The 27,418-nt window shown below is 43.6% G+C and overlaps 1 protein-coding gene across 1 annotated transcript; it reads right to left on the bottom strand.

Annotated features, from left to right (window-relative positions):
- Positions 1 to 858: 858 nt before the first annotated feature.
- Positions 859 to 27,075, bottom strand: LOC142065225 (ATP-binding cassette sub-family A member 9-like). Its single transcript, XM_075111175.1, has 39 exons — positions 26,619 to 27,075; positions 23,636 to 23,748; positions 22,895 to 23,105; positions 22,514 to 22,672; positions 21,863 to 21,963; positions 21,260 to 21,486; positions 20,454 to 20,592; positions 19,744 to 19,929; positions 19,037 to 19,169; positions 18,215 to 18,386; positions 17,393 to 17,451; positions 16,316 to 16,426; positions 15,660 to 15,835; positions 15,213 to 15,332; positions 14,725 to 14,863; positions 14,090 to 14,180; positions 13,367 to 13,506; positions 12,786 to 12,905; positions 12,078 to 12,237; positions 11,612 to 11,778; positions 11,065 to 11,192; positions 10,494 to 10,631; positions 9,823 to 9,936; positions 9,226 to 9,396; positions 8,952 to 9,065; positions 8,672 to 8,782; positions 7,652 to 7,720; positions 7,007 to 7,098; positions 5,875 to 5,995; positions 5,413 to 5,530; positions 5,035 to 5,126; positions 4,112 to 4,290; positions 3,557 to 3,632; positions 2,805 to 2,899; positions 2,076 to 2,195; positions 1,654 to 1,794; positions 1,398 to 1,477; positions 1,250 to 1,305; positions 859 to 1,128 (listed from the first exon to the last, which is right to left on the bottom strand). The coding sequence occupies exons 1-39, from the start codon at positions 26,731 to 26,733 to the stop codon at positions 1,039 to 1,041; spliced, it is 4,944 nt and encodes a 1,647-aa protein (XP_074967276.1). The 5' UTR covers positions 26,734 to 27,075; the 3' UTR covers positions 859 to 1,038.
- Positions 27,076 to 27,418: the final 343 nt, after the last annotated feature.

Genomic DNA, 27,418 nt, shown 5'->3' with positions numbered 1-27,418 from the left:
ATACACAGATACCTACATTAGAGCTATATTATATGCATATAGCTATATACTTATATATTTATATAACTTATATAAATATATACTTCTTATATAACTATATACTTATAGATATATTAGTTATATACCTATCTAACTTATATAGATATATAGCTGCCTTTAGATGGCAGGCAGATGTCCAGGAAAAGATGCTGATCTGCTCAGACAGGGTCAGGGTGCTGGTGCTTGACCCCCCCCCCCCCCAAGCACCCACAGACATGGGGGCTAGCGAGGAGCCCACCCTGCCTTCCCAACCACCAAAGCAAATCAGACACGTGCTGTGGCCAGAAGACCTGTTCAACCTACTGTCCTGCTCCAGCTTTACTTTGGGTCAAAGCACAACTTATTTTGACTCCAGACAATAATTATATTTTTGGAAGATGGTGATCTAAGAGATGCCAGTTTTCATTAAACTTTTCCAGGGATCACGGAGTCCTTTCCTCTCTCTGCATCCCCAGTGGTGGCGACCAGAGGTGGGACAAGGCGGCTGAGCTGGAACACACAGCAACAACTGGTTTTTGGGTCAAAACACAGCCCCGCGCCCCTCGGCCAGAAAGCACCACCCTCGTTATCTGCGTGACACCAGCCGAAGGATGCTTCTCAGGGCTGAGCGAGCCAAAGCTCTGGTGTCCTCCTGCCATGGATGACAGGGTTTCAGAGCCACCTTTGAGTTTGCACATGATTCTCGCCGACACCTGAGCCCCCCGCGCACAGCTGTGGTGCCTGCCTTGCTGCCTGGGGACCAGCAATTCAGCCCAGCAGCGTTATTCCTCAGCACAGCAAATCTCCATGAGTCAGTCTGAGCAGGGGTACAGATGAATGGCAGGTGTAAAAAGGCTTTATTTATCAAAATAATAATTCCTTTTTTCTTTGTGAGGCAGAAAACCTACATGGCTGTATGTGATGTGACACAGGCAACTAAGTCCTAGGGCTGCATCCAATCACAGAGATCAGTAACACCAATGAAATACGCTGAATATTTTCCTTTGTGGTTCCAAGGGCTCAGGGGTGAAGTGGTCTCCTTTCCACAGCCCCATCGGACGCTGCATCCAGGTCGTGCTCCTCCAGGTCCCGGGAGAGGTCTAGAAACACCTGCCACGCACCGCAGCGGAAACAACCCCGTTATTGCCAAGGATTGTATTTAAGCTGGTCTGAGGCTATTTCTTCTTTTTATACAGGCAGTTTCTAACCCGTAACTTCTCCATCGACATACCTGTTGCAAAGTGTGCAATGATAAGCTGTACTCCTCAAGCCTGAAATTTTGTTTAGCTGCAGAGGGATGGAAAAAGCATCCTTAATAAACAAATCCATATAAGCCACTTGAAAGCAATCTTCATACTTGATTGATATTTTCCTTTTACCTGCTTCTAACTTGGAGAAAGACTGGGACAGAGGTAGTGCATCTTGCATCGGTATGTTGTAGATGAGGAAAGAAGAAGTCCTGAAAAAGTAATTTAAAAATTAATCCATAATTTTGTGACTCAGCATCAAGGTTTAGGGGTGCTTGTAGGGTTACTGTACTCCCAGGAAACTACTCAGCAAGGTCAGTAGGAGCAACAGAGCATCCCAGCACAAGTCTGGGCTGGGCGTGCAGCCCACGGGGTAGGGGGTAGTGACCTTTCTTGCCGAGCTGCGTGCGGGAAGAGGCGCAGAATTTCAGCGTGGAGAGCATCGCTTTGCCCCGCGTCCGTCATTTTGACTTCCAGGTGGTAATTTGTGCCAAACTTACTTTTCAGATCCTCAGGGGAACCGATGTACCTGCAGAGGACGGAAAACAGTGCTCAGAACATCACAAGCAGCAAATAAAGCAATCGTTGGACATGAGCAGCAGGCGTATGTCCTTTTATTCATCAGCTGTTTATACTGTGCTGCTGAAACAAGCTACCTCCTCGCAGAACTATGTTTGTTACACACTTGGGACAAACGAAACTAACATTATCTGTTTTTTCTTCTAATAAACAAACAAGAGCAAAACAAAAAAAAACCCCAGACTAAAAATCAGGCGGCATCCTGGTGAGCGATGCAACCCTGCTGCCCACCGTAGCTGCCCCGACACCAGGATGGCCACCCGGTCGCACATCGCCGCTGCCTCCTCCAGGTACTGCGTGCTGAGGATGGCTGCCCGCTCCTTGCCTTTCACGGCGGCCTGGATCACTTTCCTGGGAACAGAGGGATGGCAGTTACTTCCCAGAAATAGCCAAAGAAAATCTCCTGGTTTATGTCTCCTTCCCAAAAAACAAATGAAACGATAAAATTATAAAAAAGTGGATGACTTCAAAAGACTTCAGTTAGACTGCTTAAAGATGGCACGTGGATGGCAATGCTATGTTGCAATTTGTCACGTCAGCATCCCTCCAGATTTTACACTTTCAGCATAAACTGTTGATGAAAAGCTAGAGCAAGCACGAGGGCTGAGCGATGAAAAGAACGAACTACCTATACTTTTTTTCTCATGCTCTGAGGAAAACAGGAAATTTTGTCTTTTGTACCAAACGCATGGGCTCAGCGGAGCCGGCTCAGATTTTTTGGGTGCACTGCCATTAAGATTAAATCTGATGGTTAGCAAGGATTTACCGCCTGCTGAGTAAGGAGTTTAGCAAGCGGCACCCGATCCCCTCTGCATTAGGAAAAAGGGAAGATACAGGTGTACTCTGACACGGAGGCACAACCTCTTTGCTTGCCCAACGGTTACTACAATTGTGAAGGTAAGACCTCCCCTCTTAAATCTGTAACACACTTCTCAGTTCTGCTAAAACGAGGCTGCTCACCACATACGGCGCTGCCCTGTCAGGTCCATGCCCACTGATGGCTCATCCCAAAGCATTACCGTCGGATCTCCCAGGACGCTCAGTGCAAAACACACCTGAAATGGGAAAGGCACTGAGCTCAGGTCAGGTCTGCTTTTCCCTGACTTGATTCCAAAAAGCAGGAGGAACAAGGATTAAAAGAAAAAACAAACAACCCACCTGAAGTGTTCTTAATTAACATTTTAATCTCCAAAAATCAGCTCTCCCCAAAACTCCCAAGCCTGCCAAGGATCTGAAAATGGTTTTCCATCCCATTTACTCACAGATACATGCGATGGGGCATAAAGAGACCCTTTAAATCCAACCTGCTGTTAGTGTATATTAAACACAAAATGTGGGAGAATGGGGAAAGAGGAGAGGGAGGAGCCTACTGGGCTGGATTCAAAAGCTATAGATGAAAACAAATCATGTCAGGAACCCACTCTGCTCTATATGCTGCTTTGTTCGAAAGCGTAGGATCTTTAAATAAGCCCACCGAATTTCCAGAATTTTTGATTCAACTAAAATTTTAGGCTTCACTCCAAGAAGGAAACTTCTACTTTGTGAAACAAAAAATTAAAACTTTTGCAACATCAAGGACTATATTCTGCTCCCACTGACACCAGGACATGGAATCCAAGACATCCTTGAGCCTGAACAAAGGTTTTCTGTGCACCGAGTTCACGGAAGGAAGAGCCGGATTTGCTCCAGTGGCAAACACATCTAACACATACCTTTCTGGCTTCTCCAGCAGCTAACCTCCTCGCTCGGGTTTTTAAATGCTTCTGGAGATCCAAGGCCTTTGCTATGCTGTGGGGAATGGAAAGGAAAAATGCTGAGATGACCACCTCTGCTAACACAGCGGTCGGGGTGCTGAGGAACTAGAGACTAACATACTTTTTTGGCCAATATGCATCACTTCGGGTTACTTGGTGATTTTTATTCTGAACTCAGATGGTAAACTAAGGACTTTTTGCAGAAACTCAAGACAGTAAGCACAGCTAACGAGAGAAGCGAGTTACTAATGAAACTAGCCATGCAGTGGAGCAAGTTTCAATGTTTTCTGAAGTTTTCCAGATAAACTAGGGTGAAAATCTTCATACACAAGGGATTGAGAACAGTATAAAGTAGCAGATCTCATCAGGAGATCCTGCTTCTCCAAAGTAAAGACGCACCGAAGGTGCTGTCTCTTCTTCGCACTAGCCAGGTTTGTTAGCAGGAAAACCATTCCCTGCCCTACACCTCTGGAGAGAGGAAGAACCGAAAGCTAAAATCACTGGGCTTTGTACCGGCTGACGATAGCAGGTGCATCTTCTTTCCTCACGCCTCTCACGGCAGCGTACACCTCCAGATGCTGGCGCACCGTGAGGTCTGGCCAGAGCGGGTCCCGCTGCGGGCAGCAGCCCAGGCGCCCCAGGCCGCCCTGCCCCGGGGAGGGGGCGGCTGCGTCGCGGCCCCTCAGCAGCACCTGCACAAACACACACGCCTCCGTGGTTGTAGCGTCTTACTCTGGGGTGAACCAAGGAACCTCTTGGAAACGCGGCAATGTTTTCTCCTGCGTTGCGAGGAACCTCATTATCACAGGGGAAAGGCGGTCCAGCATCACTGGAGTGATCATCTCCACCTACCACGGCTTCTGCTCGCCTGAATCCAGGACAGCGTTTTCACAAAACCAAACAGTATTTACTACCATAAAATTTTGGGTAATAGTACCACCATGAGACTATCTTTTCCTAGTAATACTTCCCTATTTCAAACGTTCAGTCCCAAATCTGTAACAGCAATGGTATTTTCCCTCCCCCAACACATGTCATTAATCGTCCTGCACATAATTAAGTGATGGCTTGTTACTAGCCCAACCCTGTTCACATTCGTTTTCAATTTCCTGGTTTTGCAACGCTGTTTATGAAGAGTGGCTTTTTTTTAAATATGTCAATATTTCGTACAAGGCTTGTGAAATTTCATGATGGGATTCAAATGCACACTGCAGAATTTTTGTAGCTCAAACCATTAAATCTGAAACATTGATCTTGATGAACACTAGAATGTACTTTGGGTAAATCAACACTTTCTTCTTACTTCTATAAATATCCAGGGTTGCATGCACATAAATTCCCTGACTTAAGGGCTGCATTGCCAGCTTGCCTTATCACATCCTTCATTTATAAAGGCATCAAGATCAACGCCCAAATGCTCCAAAGGAATCACCTACCTCCCCGGCAGTCACTGTTAGGTCTCCAGAAATCATGTTTATAGTTGTGCTTTTTCCAGCTCCGTTGGGTCCTAACAGACCTAACACTTCCCCTGGAACAAATATGCAAGAACTGTTAATAACAATTGTTGTTAATATTGCAAATTTTATACATTGTATACAGTTTACAAAGGAAGATGATGTTCCCTGTGTGCTAGGCAATATCTAAAAGTACAGTAGGAGAAAGGGTTGTTCATTAACTTATCCCATTAAATGCAGAAGCACAGGTGTGTTGGGTCTGGTTGCGCACAAGAAAGTTCTAACAAAAATATGGCCTCCAAATATGACCTTCACGTTAGATTTCAGTCATTTATAGGGGGTGCAGCAAAATACTCGAACCTTTTTTAACACTAAAAGAGAGGTTTTTGACAGCAACTTTCTTCTTTTTCTTAAAGATGGAACGGGCTTTCTTGTCTTCATACTCCTTGCGCAAACCGTTGACAATGATAACCAATTCCTGTGGAGAGATGACGTGGGAAATAAAAACTCTCCTGTTGTCCCATGAGACAGCTCATCTGTTCTTACCATTAAGTATGACTCTTTACAGAGAAAATTTCTAAATTAAAAATCCAGGAAACAGAGCAACAGGGAGAAACAAAAAAGGAAAAAAAAACCAGAATTGGAATAAAAATATAGTGCCAGCTAAACTCGCTTTGCTGCCAGGGGGAGCGTGGGCTGGATGGGGAGATGTGCACTTGGACATCGGGAGATCAGCAGATAATAAGTGCATGGGCTAAGAATGCAGAGACAGACCTGAAGATGGAGAATGAAAAATAAAACAAGCTGGAAGGCTGGTTTCACCTCCTCCTGCTGCACAGAGGTCATCGCAGTCCTCACCCTCTCCCTCTCTGCCTGGACTTCTGGGGTCTCCTCCCCAGGCTGGTCCCTGTTCTGGCGGGCGACTGGCCTCCTCTGCTGGATCCTGCGAGTGGAGGAGGAGAGATGGTGTCACCAGGAATCACTTCCAAAAAGGCTTGGTTTAATAAGTTTGTTCCCAGGGCAGCGCCAGTGCAGCACCCTGCAAAATTTATTTGAATTTTGTGATCTGTTCCACAGACGCTGTTTGCTCAAATATTTATTCATGGGGGGGGGGGGGGGGCGGGAAAGAAAACCCACTGGCATGCATGAGAAAATAATGGCCAGCCTTAGCTTTTCTTTCACCACTAAGTATGGACTGGTCCCCTGCTTGCCACATGCCAATGATCTGTTCAAGGAGAATTAAAATACATGGGGCAGGTTTTCAATCTATTTGGGCATCTAACTCCTAACTGAGCGACGTTTGTTAATGTTTGACAATTTAATATTTTTTACAAAACTTCTCCCACATGACTTGGGTGGTCAGTCGCATGCTGTTGGCGGCAGCTGAGCAGAGAGCAGGTAGCAGAAGACCCCATCCTGATGAAGCTTTAGGGTAAGTCTCCATCCTGCAGAGACTTACCAGCAGTCAGCAATAATGACACATTTGAAAAGGAGTTAAAACATTGGATTTAAATTGGTAACTATTAATTGAGCCAGCTGCAGTGAAACGTCCTGAAACCTCAGCTGTGAAGCTTGATTTATACAATGCGAAAAATCACATTTTTTATTTTCTCTAGGACGTTGTAGTTCAACTGACCTATTGCAACACACTGGGTGGGAATTTGCCTCCAGACACAATTAGGGAAACTCCAGTAAGTAAAGTCGGAAACTGTAATGACCCAAAGGAATAAAAAAATTCCCTCCCTTCATTCTCAATTTCCTCCCCTCCAGATAAACCGGTTAAAACTGAAAATATGAGCTTTATCCACATTTTGCAAAATGTTTTTAAGTTCACTCCTGCTGCCAGGAGTGAGCCAGGAGGGCCCTGCCCGGCTGTGCAGCACTGAGCCCACCCTGCAGACCGGGATAACCGTGGCTCACAAGGCACCCCGGCACCCGGCTGCCTGGGACGCACCTGAAGACGGGATCAAGTCTCGTAACTGCTCCTCCATATCTCATCTCCAGACAGCGCAGGAGAAAAGCAAAAATCACACAATGGATGTAGGGCTGAAAAGCAATAATGAATTAGGTTTGTATGGAGACAAGGTAACAACACACTTGATTGATTTTAATTATAAGGGGAGACGGGGACCTATGTAATTTACTTCAGCTATTGAAAAGGTTCAAAAGGGGAAGAAGCTAAACTGATGCTTCGCATACATTTCCATTTCATATGCAGATCATTAGCAGAAACCTTGACTTCGTACCGCAGTTTTAGCTCAGATAATCTTCACCCCAACAGACTTCCTACAGGACCAGGGATCACACCTTTCCTTTGTAGAAGCAGCATTAGGCTGATTAGTTGAATAGTAATGTCTCTGCCTTATACACTTAAATCCCCCCCCCCCCCATTTTCCCACATATGGTACAGCATCCGGGGGCTGCATGAGTCACAAGCCTGTGATTGCTTGGATGTACCGCCCCTGCCAACATTTAATGTGAAACTTTGACCGTGTAACCCACGCTTTATCTATGGGGAGAGTTATACAAGCCCAGCGCCAGTCCATCACATTAGAACAGTCACCCTTTCCAAAACAACCATCATGAAATTGTTCCTTACTGCAAAGACAGCTACGAAGATGTGATTCCATGACTCGAGAAGACCAATATTGTAAAACAATGAGAAACGCTACAAGAAAAAAATATCAGTCAGTTAGAAAAATTCCTTAGCACGGTGTGCCTCAGTGCAGGGTCAGAGCAAGTGCGGGGTGTAGGGACGCTTAGCTTTGCTGCAGGGTGGGATTAAGGAGCTTTGATCTGTACTTTTTTTTTGGGTTCATACTGCCTCAAAGAGCTGCGGCTCACTTCTTCCCTGCAGGTCTTCCCACTCTACCACCTTCTCCTCCCATGCTACCCCGGCTGCCAAAATACAGTCATTGTAGCAGCTTTTTGTAACTAAACAAACCAAAAATATCCCAATCAAACAAAGAAGTAACAGGTCAAATCTTAGAATCACAGAATAATTTAGGTTGGAAAGGACCTTTAAGAGCATTGACTCCAACTGTAAACCTAACTCTGCCAAACCTACCGCTAAACCATGACCCTAAGTGCCACACCTATAGGTCTTTTAAATACCCCGAGGGATGGTGACTCAACCACTTCCCTGGGCAGCCTGTTCCAATATCTGATAACACTTCCAGTGAAAGAATTTTTCCTAATATCCAATCTAAGCTTCCCCTGGCACAGCTTGAGGCCATTTCCTCTTGTCCTATCACTTGTTACTTGGGAAAAGAGACCGACCCCCCCCCCCCCCACTCCAGCCCCTCTCAGGCAGCTGCAGAGAGCGAGAAGGGCTCCCCTCAGCCTGCTTTTCTCCAGGCTAAACCCCCCCAGCTCCCTCAGCCGCTCCTCGTAAGACTTGTGCTCTAGACCCTTCACCAGCTTCATTGCTCTTTGGACACGCTCCAGAACCTTGGTCCCTTCTCTCACTCCCCAGTCTGGACCTTTTCTTCTGCTGTTGTATTTGCTCATTCTTTGTCTTGGTTAGCACTTTGAGATGGGGAATTTGGAAAATGCCTCTTGCTTTTCCAGTTTGCACCATTAGGACCATTACTGAATTTAGTACAGCATGTTTACTTACCGGTGTAGAGAAGATCAACCAGCCCAGCAGTGGAAACACAGGAATCAAAGAAGAGAAGGTGAAGTAAAGTGCCTCATGTTGGTCACTGAGCATATAGAGAGTGATATTCACCTGGAATAAAGCAGAAAAAGTATTTCCAATATAAATGTATTGTTGCTAAAAATAGGCTATTTGTCACTGACTTGAGTTACTCCGCTGAATATCAGTATAGTTGAAATCAAAGCTCAAGCGGCAAGATGTGTAAATCAAACAGCTTAGAGTGAAGATTCACTTCACTTACCAGAATGAAGATGAAAGACCAAATGTAACGATTGCTTCGTCCCGTGCGAAATTTAAAGGCAATTAAATAGATGAGAAGGACAAGAGATACTCCGTAACCAATGACGCAAATGATCTAGAGAGAAACTGATGTCAGTGACTAGGAGATGGATGTGGGTATATGAAAACCTGCCTACAGCAGCCTGTTTAAATTAAAATATTTAATGTAAAAGCTCACTGCAAGATGACGGAGGGGGATTTGTGTCTGCCCACTTCCCCGCACGCAAAGAGCTCACCAGGGGCAGCACGGTGCTGGACTGCAAGGGGCAGATACGGCTGAAGAGTAGCACTACCCCAAACATGAGGCACATCAGGGTCCAGAAAAGTGGCACGTCCACCAGCGCCTGCCCACACCAGTACGCCGAGGGGAAGAGCCCCGCCAGCCGCAGCTGGGCATGAGCCTGGAGCTGCGAAAGCAAATGGGAAAAGGGAAGTGATACAGCAGAGCCCAAAACATAATTTCTGATCCTCCTCCTCCTCCTTCTCGATTACCCTGGCTCCTCCCTTCCCTGGCTGAGCCTTCCTCTCTCTTCCAAGCACTTTCAATTCTTTCTTAGCTTTACTGTGGTTTAAAAACACATCATTCCTAAAGAGGAAAAAAAAAATCCTTCTGACCCCAAAATCTTTATGAACACCCAAATTGTTCTGAGCCCAAGCCGATTCCCTGATATGGAGGGTAACCCGTTTTGGTACAACATACTTGTGTGGCTGTGTTTCTTCCAGCATCCAAACTAGAAATGCTGGCCAGCCCACTGGCACACAAACTGCTATCCAGAGACATCGCATTTGCATTCACTTCTTGTGTAAGACCACTTTCACTGCATGCTTTCTACCTTGTAATCCTCCATGCTGCTCGCTGCAAAATGAGGTGGCAAACCAGCAGCCAATATCATCATGTAGCTGAGACAGATGAAAAAAAAATCGATCTTTATTTCTGGGCTTTGTGTCTGCGGAAGAGAAATTCAGAAGTCATCAATGACCAACAGCTGCCCAGAGAAAATCTGGCTAGCTCAACGCTCATAGGATGGTTAAACACACAAGTCAGCAATAACACTAATGGCAAGTCATCTGTGTTTGAGAGCACAAAGCAAGGCAATTAAAAAAAAAAAAGCACTTAGCATCTTAAAAGTTGTGAAAAAGTATTGGAATTACTCTAAATTGTAGAGGATGGAGACCAATTTTTTGATGCTGATTCTTGCCAAACAGATGCTGAAGGAAGATGGGGTTTGCAGGTATTGCTGTTGTATTCCTACCATATTGCCACATAGCACAAGCTTAAATGTCTTACGGCACTAAACCCTATAGAGCTCCTAAACACTGCAGACATTCTCATTAAACAGCCCCAGCACTGACTGCTGAGCAATCCCCCCAGGAACTGGCCAGCACTTGGACCACTGACCCCAGCCCTTGGGGGTTGCTCATCCAACCGGGTTTCCACCCCATCCAGTCTTTATCACTTCAGCATGGTTATTTCAGTTATCACCAAGAAAGGCAGGAGACTCACGCTGTAAAAGGGCTCACTCCAGATGCGGATGCGTGCAGTGGAATTGAAGAGCCTTAGGAAGGTGTTGCTGAGGATATTCACAAGCATGGGGAAGCAGTTGATGGGTTCTGCACTGCACATGACCGTGAATCGGTAGCTCTGAAGACATAAGAGCAGAAGACGTTACCTTCGTGCCCGTGAAAGGTGCGAGGAGGAGCCGAGAGCAGTGGGGGGTTTAGAGAAAAGCAATGACAAAGGCAGTCAGACAGTTTTATCGGTGGGACCACGGGGGCCTGGAAGTGTGCTAACAGGTACCACGAGTGCAATGATCGATAAAGACAACAATTTCTGGAGAAAAGCACGAAAGACTTGCATTAAAGCTTTTCTCGAAAGATCACTGTAAAGAAGCATACAGTGGGAAGAACCAAATATCCTGGTTTCCCACAGACAGGACTACTGATATTATTTAAAATATGTCAATCAAATATTCTTCCTTTTGCTGGTGTGTGTATTTTGCTGTGCCTTATTTAAACATATTTCAGAAAATCCTGTTGACATACAGGATGAAAGAAGAAAAAAAAATATCACTTACCTTGCCTTCCAGGGATATTTTTATAGCTCCATTATGTAGTGGAATGCTTGTGATGTTTTTCTCAAGAGTTATTTCTGGCGTTATGTTTTGAGCCTTCAAAGCAGAAATGAAATTTTCAATTTCTAATCCTGAAATCAGGTCAAGAACAGAAATTAGAATATTTTTTTTCTTTAAATATAAGCTGTTTCTTATAGACAACTTTGAACTTGCAAAGCAGAGGTTTATTTAAAAAAAATCATTCAGAATCTAAGCAAACTTATGTTTTCTGTATTTTTTTCTAATTAAAAGTGATTAAACACACTATATGTTTCCACGCTTAGTTTATTGCTTTTTTAAAAAAGAAATTTTCCTGGTTCATTATTCTTTTAAATAGCAGCTACTCTGTTATCACCACTAAAATTGGATTTGCTTTTGCTCAAAAGAAAACACTTCCCAAAGCCACAAATGTATAAAGGAACATACAAGAGCCAGGCAAGGTTGGTCTATCAACTCTAAGAGGGCTCAGAGTGGTGCAGAAAGTGAACGAACATCACATGTCCTTCTTCACCTGTGTCATTGAAGATGAGAAGATTTGTCGACTTATTTTTAATTTTCTCTTCGGTGGGAAAGAAATATGAGCTAGCCACGATTTCCCAGTTGCCGGAGCTGTTCCACAGTTGAAATCCGATTAAAATCATAAGAATTGGAAGGATAAATATTCCAAAGAACATCAATCTAGATGGAGAAACAGACCATAAGTGGGTCCAGGGGAACTCCACCTTTATCTAATTGTGTGATTTAGGTTGAGAAAGACAAGGGGAAATTTAAGACTTAAGCAATTCACAGCCCTACCCGTAAATTCTAACCATCCTCATTACTGTAGCTTTTAGACATTTTCCACCTAATCCTTAGCTTCCAAACATCTCCACCGGTATTTAAGCCTTCCCTCAGTCCCTCAAGGGAACGATCAAATCCTTTGGAAAACACCAAGACAGCGCGAGGGCTGCGGAGTAGGTGAGAGCTCCCGTACTTACATGGACCCGAGCAACTTTCCTTCATGCTTCAGTTTTAAGAAGCGAACTCTCATCACGGCACACACTTGCTGCCTCCAGAGCGCCATCCCACTCACTGCTGCGCTCCCCTGGTCGGAAAACACCAGGAGGCTTTGGTCCTTCTCCTCGAGATCGCCGTCTTCTGCATGTTCACCACGAGAAATACCATTATCCACAAAGGACATATTTTAATCACAATCAACCAACAAGGATCTTCTGTTCTGAGTAAAGGAACATTTTCATTTTTAGCCAGAAAAGAAATAAGGGCAGAGAAGAGGGGCCATAATTTACCCAGGACAAAATTTATATTGGTGAATTCAGACTGGCCGAACCTGGGCTCATATGGCAACACATTCAACATCTTTACTGGCCTTATGAAATGCCTTCTGGCTAGTTTATCTCTTCCCACCCCCTGGTCTGGGCAGTTTATCCTTCAAAAGCAAATGCCCTTCCAACATGAGATGTAACTTGTGCTTAAAAGCCTGTGGGAAGTTGAGACTGAATCATCTAGACTTCTTCAAGAAGGTATCCTTCATTAAAGGATAAAAGCTGAATACAACTGCAACTCTTGACCTACCAAAACCTACCAAAATTCACATTTAACAGAAACTCATTAGATATTCAATTAAAACATATATATATATGGAACCTTCATTGTGCCACACTTGCAAATGGAAGTCAATGTTTTACCTTCTTGACCAATGGCTTCCTCACCCTCCAGCTTCAGGAAAACATCTTCCAGGGTTGTCCTGCTAACCTCATAATTAACAACCCCCTGCAAAAGATTGCTCTCGAGATGGCTGAACAGATCTGTACGATAGAAACAACCAGGCTCAGCCCAGCAACCAAGGCTAGTGTTGAGCAAAAATTCAGACTGGCATGATTAACGTTGTACTTTCTAGCATTCACATTGTTAACTTTCCATAACTTAAAAGCCACAGAAAAATTATTGTGCCCCTTAGAGGTAAGTAGAAAAATTACTATGGGTCTTCCTGGTGGGAGAAATCTCATCCTGAAACCAGAGGACACTCCATGGATTTTAGTTTGTAGAGTAGTTGGTGGATTTTCTTTTGTTCTTCTGCAGTATTGATATTAGCAGGTCTGTTAGAGGCTTTCTTGAAGGCTGATGTTTAAGCAGCTCTTGGCCTCCTTCACCCCACGCAGTATGGACAAGGCAATATAGCTGTTCTCTTCACACCAGCTTTGCTTTCTGCTTTTCCCACCACTTGATTTCCCTTTACAACCCTGGTGCAACGACAGGCTTTTCTTACCTGGGAAGCTGTCAGTGTTTTCCAGAGGTAGCGTATAGCACAGCTCGCCCCCCTTCTGTCCTCTGAGCACGGCGTCGGGGATGTACTGTCTGACCAGGGATGATGTAAGCTCAGGGTCACACAGGTCATTTATGCGCACCCTGTTTGCATTAGAAAGCGACTGCTGTAATATTAAATGAGAACAAAAATGCATGCATCATCCATTTAAAACACAAAACCAGCAGTGATTCTTCAAGCCATAGGGAAACCTCCAAATCTGGGCAGCATTTCAGTAGGAATTTTTATAGGTGTCTGCAGTACCCCTGGTTCTGCCATGCAGGCGAGAAATAGTTGAGGTTAAGAACAATGATCCTGGCCAGTACTACTAAACCAAGAACACAGAAATTAAAATCCAAAGAAAAACAACTTTACATTAAAGCCATTGTACGTCACTCTGGCACCACAGAGTACGTGGAAACTGCAGTTCATCTTACTCTGGTCCCCTTCTATCTGTGAAGGAGGTTGCAAAGTCGTGTTAGCTACATGCGCAGAGCTTTCAGGATTGGGTTCCAAAGAAAAGCAGCTTGCTATCCAAAGCAAGGTCCCCAAAACTTTTCTAAAATGACTTGTCAAGATTTCCATTACTGTATATAAAAACCCTATAGAGAGACAAACTCTACAAGAAAACACATCAACAGGAAGCTTTTCATAAAAAGAGCGATGACCAAAAAGAAAAGGATTTACCTTAAGTGATAGCCAGTTCCCCATTTTCTCTTCAAGTACAGAGATGAGCCAACACACTGTAAACTCCCATTTGAGAGAAAAGCTTTCCGATCTAAGAAGGTATGAATAGAAAGGATTTAGGGGGGATTTACAAGAGTGCAGCAGACTGACCTCGCTCTGCTCCTTCTGAGCTCAACAAACATTTTTATAATGAAGTTGAGAGGAGTAAAACCAGGCCAGTGCTGAAGGTTTTTTTTTTTCCTTTTCAACTGCTGCCTTTCTCCTAAGCACCAAGGTTAATCTTTTAATTATCTATGCTTACAGGCTTGTGGAAAATTTCCTATGCAGCCCAGGAGCAAAGCAGAAATAAGAAAGATATTAATTCAAACAGTATCACCCATTTGTGTGGGTGCTGCTAGTGGTACATCCAGATAATCTGCAATTGCCTCATCCTGAAGCAGAGCACAAGTGAGGTCTTGGAAAGGCATGTCAATCCAGGTTTAGCCTTTGCTCAGCCCAGGTCGAGTGGTTGCTATCAGACAAAACGTGTCCAGCGAGCACAGACTGCGTTGCGACAGGACCCATACGTGGGCTCTACAACAGAAAACCGTCGTTTTCAAACCGCAGTCAACCCCAGTGTGAAGACCTGGGCTCACCAGCATGAGCGTCGGCCTCCTCCATGGACTGGGTCGTGAAGAGCGTCACGCGCCCAGCCTGGCGTTCCTTCAGAAGGCTCCACACATGGTGCCTGGAGCAGGGATCCAACCCAGCTGTCGGCTCATCTAAAAGCAACACCTGCGAAAGTGAACAAGACCAGACCTCCGTGACTCCAAATGGGCGTTTCCATGTTTACATCATTTAATTTCATGCTTCTGATGATCTCACTCTAAGAATAAAATGCACCCTCAAATATCAGCCATATGAATTGCTCTTTCCCTTGTTACAATATTATTACCCTTTTCATTTAAAATACGATTCTTATTGACCTAGATTCCTTGATCCTTCCAGCAGCCAAGTGAATTAGCAGGTCAGCAGACTTGGAGTGCCAGGGGAAAAGTACAAATGTCTGCATGCCAAATCAAGATGCAAAGCTACGTGCTAAAGCATCACGCGCTGTGTGTGTGTAAATATGACCAGTCCCTACCTGGGGATTCCCTAAAATTGCAATTCCAAGAGACAGTTTTCTTTTGTGTCCCCCACTCAGAGCATCAGCGCGGATGTCCTGAAGGTCGGTGAGGTCCAGCGTCACAAGAACTTTCTGCACCTTGGCAATATACAAAGACAAGAGCCAGATTTCCAAAGCACTGGTCGCATTTTAATTCATACATGGCTACACAGAGTACGGGCGAGTATGGCTTGGAGATTTTAAAGTTATCTACTTTAAATGGCTTTGCTTAGAGATAAGTACTGCACATCTGAGTTAAAACTCTTATGACATGAGGATCAGAAAATTGAAAAAACAATTCTCCCTTAAATTAGGGTTGTTCTTTTTTCCACAGAACAAGATGCTGGTGATAATCTTTTATAAAGGAAGCTCAAAGTGTCCAAGATGCTGTAAAACAGAGGAAGTGACTGGTAAGCACATACCAACCTCTTGCTCTACTTCCTGTCGCTGAATCCCCTTGATGTGAGCAAAAGTTCTCAGGTTTTCCTTCACAGTTAAGGCTTCAAAATGCAAGTTAAACTGGGGGCAAATCCCAACCATTGCCTGAATTCCTTCCATATCCTGTACTTCAGACACTTTGTAGTTGTATATCATTGCAGAACCTGCACACGGGAATGAATGAAACTAATTTCATACTGGACAGCATTTCCCAGTGATAAGGGGAAAGCAGGCCACTGTGTGTTCATCCCTTTGACATTAATTCCAGCATTGTGGGGGTTTCTAAAATGTATTAAAAAAGGCAAAATAATTTTGTGTTGTCCAAAGCTTTATAAACCTTTCAAAAATATTTCAGACCACGAAATCTCTCCCTTAAGAATTCAAACATGTTTCCTACAGGTATGCAGCTCAGGGAAAACATCGAGCCATCCAGATGGAGAAATAACCACCTGTGTGTGCTTGCACACATGAGCGTATCCACAAGGGCTGCATTAGCCCTGAAGCTCGTGTTGGAGGAGCAATCTGCACTGACGATGAGCCAGGCTGAATAACTGAGGGAAAACTTGCGGTTTTGCATCTTTACCCCCTTACACTTGAAAAAACAAACAGCTTCTCCTCTTCAGCATTCAGGTCCATCATCTTACCTGCTGAAGGCTTGGTAAATCCGCTGAGCACATTTAAGAGAGCGGTTTTTCCAGATCCACTGTGACCAAGTAATGCAGTGATCTGTCCTTCGTATATATTTAGGGACAAACCTAGAATAGAAATAGGATAACATTAGGATGGAAGGTTGTGAGAAATAGACTTATAACTGTAGGTTGCTGCCAAATATGGCAGAGGAGTGACATTTCCTTTGAAGCCAAGAGGCAAAAACAGACCCCGAAACATGGGTTGCATCTTCAGAAGTTAGGAATAAAGTTAGTAAAGAACTCGCAGTCATGTCTTGATTGAACTGAGGGAATGAGTGTATTAACTTCAATATTTAAGGAATTTTGTTTTCTGTAAGGTCATAACTTTTTAATGTAGCTCAAGAGAGAGCCCACAGAAAGAGAAGAGCCCATAGCCTTTCCAGCACATGAGGTTTCAAGAGTTATTTCAAAGCATCCAGACTTTGCTACCTCATTTCCTTTAAAAAAAAAAAAGACAACTTATTTGTATTTTGTGGGTTGTTTGGTTTTTTTTTTCTTTACTCAGTATAAACCTTTGAGACCACATTGATACTTTCACCATCACTTGGAGTTCTTGTTAAACAAAGGCATTTAACAAATATCCCACGACTATGCTATGACCGTGCCAGCTATCTGCATACCTGCGGCTGGCAGATGGGCGAGTGCTCGGACAACGCCGGTCAGCCTGTGACAGCAGACTTGGCTCTCGCCAGCGACCAAAAAAAAATAAGTTTTGTTTACCCAGAAGAGTTTACATTTTGAAAGGGAGGTTTGAGAGGTGTTTTTTACGGTGGTTCATGCCTGCAAACCCCACACCTTTTAAGGAGATTTCTGCTGTTGCAAAAAATAATAAATAACCATTTTCCTGGAGTGAACAGGAAGATAACAACCTGGTAGAAATCTGCCAGTAATTTATCCCAGCAGAAATAACCATTGCATAATGCATTTTAACAGTGCTGGAGGCAGAACTAAGTACACCCAGTACCTTTCAAAACAGTTTGGGTTCATATCTAATGAAAAATGAAACTAAAAGAATTTGAAAACTTCTCTTACCCCTTAAAGCTTCGGTTCTCTTGTCCTTCTTCTTGTATATTTTTTTAATATTGTTTAGTCTAAAGGAAAGGTAAGCAAGCCATTACTATTGAATCCCACAAAATTGGCATGTTTCCTCTGCCTCAGAGTAACCTTTGAAAACTATTGGAAGAATATTTCTCAACCTTCTCCTCAAATTAGTCCTGCTTGTCACCGTCAGGGGTTAGCATAATTCCATCTGAAGGAATTGCTTTATATAATTAATTTCTTGTACTCTTAAAAGCAGTATTAACTAATGTACTTTTCTGAAAGATGCTTAAAAGGTTTCAAAGTCAAACTCAATGACCTGTTGGTGAACAAAGTAGGAGCCCTCGGGAATGAGAAAACACATGGTTATGTAATTAAAAGTGATAACCTAGCTATTTTTTTAGCAGATTTGTATTTGCTTTCTAGTAATAAGCAACGGGCAGCAGCAGCAATGGGCCAAACTAACCCTGTAAGGATGTAAATAACAGTATCTTATGCAGCACGCTCCAGCAGCAGTGTTCTTAAAGATGATGGTGAAAAGGAACAGACCCACCGCCGCTGTTCTGCAGAGAGGAAATTGCTGTGCAGCAAGTAAGTCCCTGGCACAGAAGATGCACCATGTCCAATAAAGTTCAAATCCAGCTCTGAAGCAGAATGAAACACTGAACAAATGCTCCCTTTCATGTATTTGCCATTAACCTTATCTGTATATGTTAGACAGCTCTGTCTAACATTCACCCATGTACTACAGCTCTGCTCTCGACAGTCATATATAACATGTAGCATCATATTTTTCATGCCTACAGGAGTCTTTACCTGATTGCTTCCTTCCCATCGAAGCCTGGAGGCATCGGCTCAGTATTATTGCTGAGGATAGGATCGTGGCTGCTCTCGCCACCAGCTCGCACCCCCACGTACCCACTCCTGGGCTTGAACCAGTATGACGGTCTCAGGAAGAACGTAGGCGGATATGGTGCCCCGTACTTGCCTAATTCAGAAAAAAAAGGTGAAATATCAATCCAAAACTGCTTTGTGTCAACCGAAGTATGACAAATGCCATGTCTAGCAGGGTCTTCCTCGACAGCTGCAGAATACAGCCTTTTGGCAGCGTAAAAGGATTGCCAAGTTCTGCAAAGTTATCCATTCGTCCATATCGGCAAATGCAGGTGGGGAACAATCACAGCAAAGACCTCATTGACCACCTCTTTGGCCCAGAACTTATAGGAAAATCAGGTCAAGTCCTACAACACCCTTTTAAACCCAGTGGTTAGGGCTGCTGGCATAGATGTAAAGGATATGCAAGATTTAACATTCCTTTTGGAGCCTGTTCTTGAGGCAGGGCCAAATGAAGTACGTACATTCAGTCAGCTTTGGGGAAAACAGGATTTTTCCCGAGCAATGCAGCAAATGCATTTTTCAGTCCATCACATAATGTGACTTGGCTTATTGCTACTAAGATGCCATTCTACAACCTGACCAGCTCACTACCTGGGACACCTTTTTTGTCGCTCCATGTAGATTACAGCTTTCTCATCTCTATCTCACCGCTTCTTTGACACCTTTCCCCCTATGAGGGGAGAGGATTATAGAAGAAAAATGCAAGGAAATTTGTATTCTTTCCCTCACATTTCTACTTACCCGGCAAAACCTTATCAAAATAGATGGCCAACAGCAAATACAAGACACTGTCAAGGGTCAGTATGATGTATAGGTTAAAGAAAGGGTACAGTTCTGGTGTAAAGGCTGGTCCATATTTTTCTGATTTTACCATCTAGAGGGGGGAAAAAAGCGCAAGTCAGATTCTTTAGCCAGAAATACTACATGCAAGCTACTGCTTTGTCATCATGACCATTTTCACCAAAAACCCATGCCCGCTCGTGATCAAGACACTGTTTCCAAGCAGGGCAATGCTTTATTATGACAACAAGTATCAGAAGTGCTTCAGTAAGCTGAATTCAAAATTGTGCAGAAGTTACCACACCAGGAGAGCGATGCACAGAGTATACGCTGAGGCAGCACTTCAGGAACTCACAGTTCTTGCAGACCTTGTTACCCACCAGACACATCCCACCGCTGCAATAATTTTCCAGAGATCGAAATTTACTGTATATACAGAGCTAGTAAAATTCGTGATGCAGTTGAGAGTCTAACTATGTTTGTTACGAATAAGCGTGTACTTTTGGAGTCAGGTTTTCTTTTTACAAAGCATATTAGGGCAGAGGGGCATGACCGGGTTGGTACAGCAATGCAAATTATGTACGGCAGCTACCGTTATCTGCCAAAGTCTGCAGCACGTTTGCTGTGGGCTGAACTTTTATGATGTACTGGCTTTATTTTGAACGTACCTTTGAGAAGCCAGCTGTAAAGGCAAAAGGACTGAAGAGATTAAAGATCCATTCCAAAGATGGCGGTAGTTTTTCAAACAATGTCAAAAAGCCCAGCAATCCAAAGATGACGTAAAGGACAAATCCCACGAAACTGGCAATATTTGGCTGCTTTAACAACGAGCTGAGCATGAAAGAGAAGTGAATCTGCAGCAAAGAAAAACACTACTTAGCAGAATGTGTTTCTGCTGGTGATGAAGGAAAATAAACAACGTGAAAATCCAACAAGCAACATTAGAAACCCAGCTGAGTTTCAGTTGTCCCCTACAGATGCCCGTGGCACATCACAAGGCTTGCGTCATTTAGCAGACAGCTCTGATATTCAGGGCAGGTCTATAGGGGCAGACAGATCAGACCCCTCTTGGCCTCCCAAGGAGGCTGGGTGCAAGGAGGAAGCCCCGGCCCCAGGGGCACACAGCACCAGCCTTCCCATTAATGTTGGCGTTAGCACCTCTCTTTACTCTGATTTCAAGTCAAAATCTCCCAAAATGTAATAGGAGTGATATATTAGCCTACAAATTATAACAAGAAATCCCAGTAGTTGAGAAGTTTTTGTTACTTTCTCATAGAGTGCCCAGCCCTAGACTACTCTGTAGTCTTTGAGCTTTAGGTGTTTTGATTAGGAAATGGAAAAAATCGTGCATCATTTAAGAACACAGAAGCAGACTTACAGATGCTATGCCGTAAAAGAAATAAAAAAAAAATATTTCAAAGAAGTTGTAATCATGGATGACGCCTCTAATCGTGATCAGTGTCAGCAGACTTGCCGTTACTGCAACGTAAACAGAGTACAGCAAGCTCCAGGATAACCTACAAATGAAGGCACAATTATTTTTTCCTCTGTACATGACAGCACTTGCCATTACAAGACATGCACTTCTTTATTCCCAAATACAGTCCCATTTCAGTTTCTAGATTGGAAAGCCAGGAACACTTATTCTTATGCTTTTCCTAATGATGTGAACTACTCATGCTCAGAGGCTTTGGAAGCCTGTTTTGATAGACCCTCCGTCCCCCGTCCTTCACCATTTGCAGTTTTCTCCAAAATTTGTTGTTTCTTCACTTTTTGCGTTCGCTGCATATATCCGCCCATTTCCTGGAGGCAACACCTCAACACCAAGAACCTCGCTGCACACATCTCTGCTACATGGAGAGTGCTCTTTCTCTTGTTTTGGGGGAGGAGAGCAAACAAAAGAAACCCTGTGTCAGAGCAATGTGCTTGGAAACCGAGGTCCTCCAGCAAATGGTACTTTGCAGATAAAAGCAGCAAAGGTTTTGCTTCAATCACATACAAAACTTGGCTTCAGAGAGCCCAGACGTACGGTTAGGCAATTGCAAATGACTGCTGCTGGGGTCTGGGGCATTACTGCTTCTCAGCTGAGCAGCGGTACCAGGCCCACAGCCATCCTGCAAGCCACTGTACATCCTATATACATAAATAATTCCTATAATTACAGTTTATTTCTATGAGACTTACCAGAATGCAATATCTTGCAAACCCATTGCTCTCATTAATACCTTGAGCTTCTTTTTCTCTCTCATAACTTTCACTGTTAAAAAGTACATATATGGGGAGAAGCACAATATAATGTAAATAATGAACCAAATATAATCCAGTTTATAGACAGGCTTGATCAAGGGTGATGTCAGACGAACGCCGCTAATTGACTTCATCTCTTCCCAGACAGAATGGTTTGTTTTCGTCTAAAGAAAAGAAATCAGCCATTAATTTGATTTTCTGTAATGAAACAGCCAACATCAGAACAAACAGGTTTTCATAAACATTAAAATTATTGGTTTGTCAATAACAATGTTAAATTTATAAGTGGCAAATAACCTCAATATTTAGTATCCTTTTCTATTGCCTTGTCATAAACACTGCCTTCAGCCATCGGAATGATCTATCCTCCTTTTAACTTTTGAATCACATTATGTACTTAAAAAACTTAATGATCACAGAAAATGAACTGGGTTTGGGTTTTGGTTTGCCATTTTTTTCTTTTTTTTGGGTTGGTTGTTTTTTTAAGTTTACGCATAACTCTGGAAAGAACAGAAAACGTATTTTCCATCATGATCGTACTTCTATGACCGCTGCATCAATGCTGGACTGCACGGATAGGAAACCCGCATACCAGTACAGAGGGACTTTGCAGTTACTTGATGAAAAATTGGGACAGGTATCTGTGGGAAAGAAAAAAATAATGAAGAATTTGATCTATGTATTTCCATATATGTGTGTATACATGCTTACGCACACGTGAGGGATTGAAAATGTGCTTGAGTTAAGAGAGGAAACCAAGGTTTAGTTTTACTCAGCCTTTTTCTCGGAGCAGCCACTTTTCTCCAAGAATAACGTGGCATTGGGAGTTGGTGGCTTCGGCTCCATGGGCCACCTGATGTGGCACCAACCCTGTCACCACAGTGCAGAAGGGCTGGCCCTTAATTAGTGCACACACACAACGCTCATTTTCAGGGTATGATTTGACATGGTGAGACACAGACGGGAGAGGGACAACAAGGACTGTGGATAACCTGTATGTGTCCTTAAAATTTTTTTCCCTGACATTTGTTTCCTTCTGAGTGAACAAAACCTAAAATTCTAATTAATATATTTCCTGAAGCTTTTAGCACAAAAACCCTTGATCCCTTCTTAGTGGCATGGCACTACAGAGATCCAACTAAGCATTTTTTAATGTAAAATCAAGTTCTTTTGCATGATTTATTTTGTTACCAATGTGCTCAAAGTCATCATTTGGGGATATCACACTGTAGCTTCGAAATCTGAGGCGGTAGGAGAAGTCATCCTTAAAAACAACACCAATAACGTCTTCCTCCAAAATTCCTCGTGTTTCCAGTCTTGTCTCATTTTCTACCTCTTCTATTATTACACCTGCCATTAAAAAAAAGAAGAAAAAAAAGAATAAAACCATGACAGCTGAAACTTTGATTAGTTATGGAACAACATGATGATGTGCACCAGCCACAATTTGTATCCTCAAAAAATTGTGTTATCCAAATCCTTTTCTCCCCCCCACCACAATGAAGACCGAGGTGCCACCGCACTGGGGTGCGTCCAGGCACTGCAGCTCCGAGGATTTAAGAACAGCCTTACCCGTCATTGCAGAACGCGAAGCCACTTTGCTCATTATTCGCCTGGTGGTGTTGGTTACAGGTGTGTATGCGAGTGTAACTCCTGTAGCGTTAAAGGCAGGGTCGTCTAATCGTCCGAGGAACTCGTAAGGGATTTCTTGCCGTGGATAGTGGAATATCATAGTTGATGACATTTGTATTATTAAGAGAAAGACCACCAGTGTAATCCATTCCTAGATGAAAGGAAGGAAGGGTAAAGGTGAGTGGCAGCAGAGTGGCTTGGAGGCTGGGTGGTATTGAAAGCGTCTTCAAGGACCTTGCTCATCCAGATCTCTGATCTGGCGCTACGGTCCGGCTCCTCCGGCCCTGAATGCCTTCTTTCTGTAAATGAGGAAGAGCTATTTCACAGGTGTAATAATTTGAAAACATGAGGAATGTTCCAAGTGAAAAAGATGTTTTCTTAGTACCAGAGCCAACGAGGTCCGCTGATAATTTTACAGCGGTAACCATGAATTGGACATTGTGTTCTTCTGGACGGTGCAGAAATGGGATCAACAACCAAAGGCAACAAACCAGCTTTGTAACAAGCCCTTATTAGGCCGGGACATTGTAGTGTGACGGGAAGAAGTGGAACTGCTGACATTTTCCAGAGAACCACATTACCAGCTGAGGCTTCTCATATATCACCTAGTATAAAACAATGCAATGTAAAAATATTTTGTAGTGGAAATCCTAACTTCCCTTCGGGAGAACCAATACTTGCCTGAAAGCTCTCTGTCTTCATCCTCCACACCAGAAGAATGTTTTTCCATAGGAGAGCACGGGTTTGCTGAAATATTTTTGAGGCTGTCTTGAATATCCCCTGCATTTTCCCAGCTAGGATGAGAAAGAAAGTGATATCCGTTAGAATATAATAAATCATTGGGAATTAATATATTTACTCAGGCAAATGCGACTTCAGAGGAAGCCGATAACATGCCAAAGGCTAAGAGCTTTTCTCCATTTTACAATTTGGACAACCAAGGAGAGGTTCAAAGGAGATAGTCTAAGACCACGCAAGGGAACAGAGAGTTGGGTTCGACTCAACTGCCTCTTCCGCATGCACAGATTCATCACTCTTCATCCCAGAGAGGCATTCAGATGGCTGTAGTTTGATTCTTCATCTAAATAAAACTAACAAAGGAAAAGCCAGTCTGTCCTCTACCAGAAACGTGAGACTACTGAATGGCATATAGAAGAAAGAAGATATAAATTCTAATTTTATTTTTTATGCAGCTATTCAAAATACTTAAAACAAACATGATCTGCAGCAGCTCCTGAGTGCAGTAGCTCTGGTTTACGTTGCACATACAGCTGAGCCTTGGATTCTGCATTCCTTGCAATGAATTTATCTCTCAACTTAGACACGCAGTTTGCTGGTAAACACTGCTCGTCGGCTCTAGACCCTACAACATCCACACAGCATACATGCCTTTTCCCTGCATCTACGGGGGCAAGGCAGCTGCCGCCCAGGAAGTGGTTAGATGCTAGAAGTAGCCTAAAAGAGATGCTGCCAATGTCTCCCTTAAGCAGACTGGTAAGAGACCAATTTCTCATGTTTTCACCCAAATGCTAATATAATGAGCTGTAACTCCAGTATAGCTAGAGCAGGGCAGCATTAGAACACCAAGGCGCTTCTTGATATCCTCCTAAGTACTGAGCGGGGGGTATTCATTAGGGAATATTTTTATGAGGAATATTTATTTCAGCTCCAACTTCGATCATATGGCCAAGCAGCAAATATCCCACGCAAGAACAACAGCAATTTCAGAATGACTGGTGTCATGACCTTCCCGGAAGGAGAGCAGAGGAGGAAACCTCAGAACATGTTTTTGTATTTTAATCCTTTAAAATGGCTGAAACAAAGAAATCAAAGCAACCTCAAATGCATTGTGCTCTTTTCCCCTTGGACGTCGTTTCCTGATTTCACAGATTGGGCAGCTGGAGTTAATAAATGGTTCTACTACTCTGTTCCCTTCATTGTTGGTTTTTGGAAGAACTAAATATTTGCGTACTCCAGAGGTGATGGATCCAGAATTCCCGTTTACCCTCTGACTGTTAGCACAAGGCTTATCTCCTCGGTGCTCCGCTCTCCCTACCTGGGGCTTTCTCCTGTGGTTCCCCATCGCAGCCTACAACAAGGCAATTAGGATGGGATTTCTAGGAATTGCTGCTTTTTTTGACCAGGCCTGGATTTCAGTCGTTGTGAACTGAAAGTATCAGCTCAGCCCAGGAAGTTGGGGCAGTGAACGAAGGTTCACACTGGAGTATTTGGATAACATGGAAAACACAACGGTCTTGCAAAAGTGGCACTGAATCTCTACAGGCGTAAAATTGCTTCATTAAAAAAAGAGACAAAGCAAATCTAAAACTTTTCTAAAAATCTCAACTGATTTTCTACAAGTTTGGATCTCATTTTTCCCTTCGGAGCAAGAAGCACATACCCCTGGAAGCTGAAATACAAACACAGAACATTAAACAAACGATGCTGCCTACAAATGCTGCATGAACTTCATCAGGAAGAATTTCAATTTGAATTAGATACCAATTGACACAAAATGTGACCAGGAAAGATGCCTCTACAAGAACTGAGAGTCAAACCTGCAGACTCAGAAGACAAAAATAAACATCAGGAATGTATTTGGAGGCAACAGTGTTTGAGAAGCCTTAAACCAGTAAGAGCATCACTTGTAAAACTGGGTGTCTCTGGGAGCATTTCCCTTCAGGGCACTCAGTAAGGGCACCCAAACTTCTTGCTCTCCAGGAACACACGCCTCAGGCATTGCAATAACTTTTACCGGATTCCTGTGCTACACCGAAGGTTGTCTCAGGAAGGCATGTCCCATATAACCATTTATTTACTGTCTCAGGGATTTTCCGTTTGGCACCTCCTCAGACTTTTTTTCCCCTCTAATAAAAATTTAACAAAGCATATCGTGACTAACTCCAAAAAGCAAGTTGCTCTTCAGGAGCACTGGCAGGAACCTCTAGATGCTGGCTATAAAAGCCATGAGCGACGCATCTTGAGCTCCCCAGAGGAGCCGCTGGCTTTCCGAGAGCCAATGATTAATCCCTGCACGCGGGGAGCGCAAAGGTGAACGTGCCCTTTCCATACCCTCCTGTTTGCCAGTTATTGCAAACACAGAAAACTGCATCTGGCCCCTATGTACCCGCCTCTACCTCCTCAGAAACATGAGACAGATTTGTACTGACTCTACTCTTAACACATGCTTTTTGAAACAGGTTTTTTTCCCTACTCTCAGTTGAGTAAAACAGCTCTCAGCCTGCCCTGTGTCAAAGTTCAGCATTTTAATCCATACAGAGAAGTGAAATCGGGGGGGGGTCCCGTGTTTTTAGAAGCATTTATTGGTGACAGCAAGGCTGGAGAAGGGGGAGTGAAGGGAGGGATCGTTAGCTGGGAGGACCCAGCGCTCAACCTGTGGCTGGCTCTTTGCCTAGACCCAAAGTACATCAGCAGCAACAGTCAAAATCCACGTGCATGCAGAAAAGCAGAATATTTTTGCTCCTTTACCTCTTAAACATTTTGATGCAAAGCTTAAGCTTTGTCAGAGGACAGAGCTCTTATGCATTGAGCATAACACTATTAAAATAATAAGGAATAAATTAATCACCAAACACAACTCCTGCATGAAAATGCCCTAGGTATAATTTTTCCCTTAACAAAAGAGACACATGAAGCTCCTTACCTGATAATGTGTTTTCCATTAGAAATATGTCTCCTTCAGCTCTGAGATGTCTGGGCTCTTCGTCTCTTTGCAGTCCTGGAGAGGGTTCAACGCTGTAGCACAGCCCGATGGCCATGCCCCTCTCCAGCCTGACGTCAGAGTCTGGTCCCAGTGGTGCAAACGCTCTCAGCACTTCTGGAGCAACAGCCGAACTAGGGAGCAATACCTACAACTGCCTGGCCTAGAGCTTGCAGATATTAACAACGCATTTTGCAGTATTTAATAGGACACGTGCACTATGTGCAATATAACAGCAGGTTTCTACCGGGGTTACAAGTCTGGGGGAGAGCAGCAGCGGGAGAGCTGCGTGCCCAGAGACGGGGAGAACGTGAGCTCCTGACCGGTGGCAAAGCAACCTCATCCCTGCCTGCACTTCTCCGAGGGGAAAACTTCACCAACCTCTCCGCCCCTTGCTCACAGCCCGAGTCAGCAAGCACTCCTTCCTCTGCAGAGGCGAACCCTGCATCCGAGGACCAACAGGATTTTTATTTCTTGTTTCTCTTTTCCCCTGTGTTTTTAATATTTTTTTTTTTAGTTTCCACCCTTTTAATTGCTTTTCCGGCAGCTGTCACACAGCTAGAATGAGAATAGAGTTTGATAGGTTTTGTTTTTTTTTAAAAAAATAAGTTTCTAATGGATCTGCATTCAAAACAGGGAGGTGAGGAAATCAGATAAGCCAGGAAATCCAAATGAGCTGGAAGGGTGTGCAGCCACACCATAATTCAAGTAGTTAAAGGAATCTGACTGCCCTGGAACTTCAA

The sequence above is a fragment of the Phalacrocorax aristotelis genome, chromosome 16 (genome assembly GCF_949628215.1).
Source record: "Phalacrocorax aristotelis chromosome 16, bGulAri2.1, whole genome shotgun sequence".
NCBI lineage: Eukaryota > Metazoa > Chordata > Aves > Suliformes > Phalacrocoracidae > Phalacrocorax > Phalacrocorax aristotelis.
This window is presented reverse-complemented; position numbering and strand designations above follow the sequence as displayed.

Excerpts from the sequence above, each read along its gene's own strand:
- LOC142065225 (XM_075111175.1), bottom strand. The coding sequence starts at position 26,733 with ATGGCCATCGGGCTGTGCTACAGCGTTGAACCCTCTCCAGGACTGCAA. Across the intron at positions 11,779-12,077 it reads GGAAAGTTGCTCGGGTCCAT|ATTGATGTTCTTTGGAATAT; the intron begins GTAAGTACGGGA and ends TTCTCCATCTAG. Across the intron at positions 9,937-10,493 it reads GGAGTGAGCCCTTTTACAGC|ACACAAAGCCCAGAAATAAA; the intron begins GTGAGTCTCCTG and ends TCTCTTCCGCAG.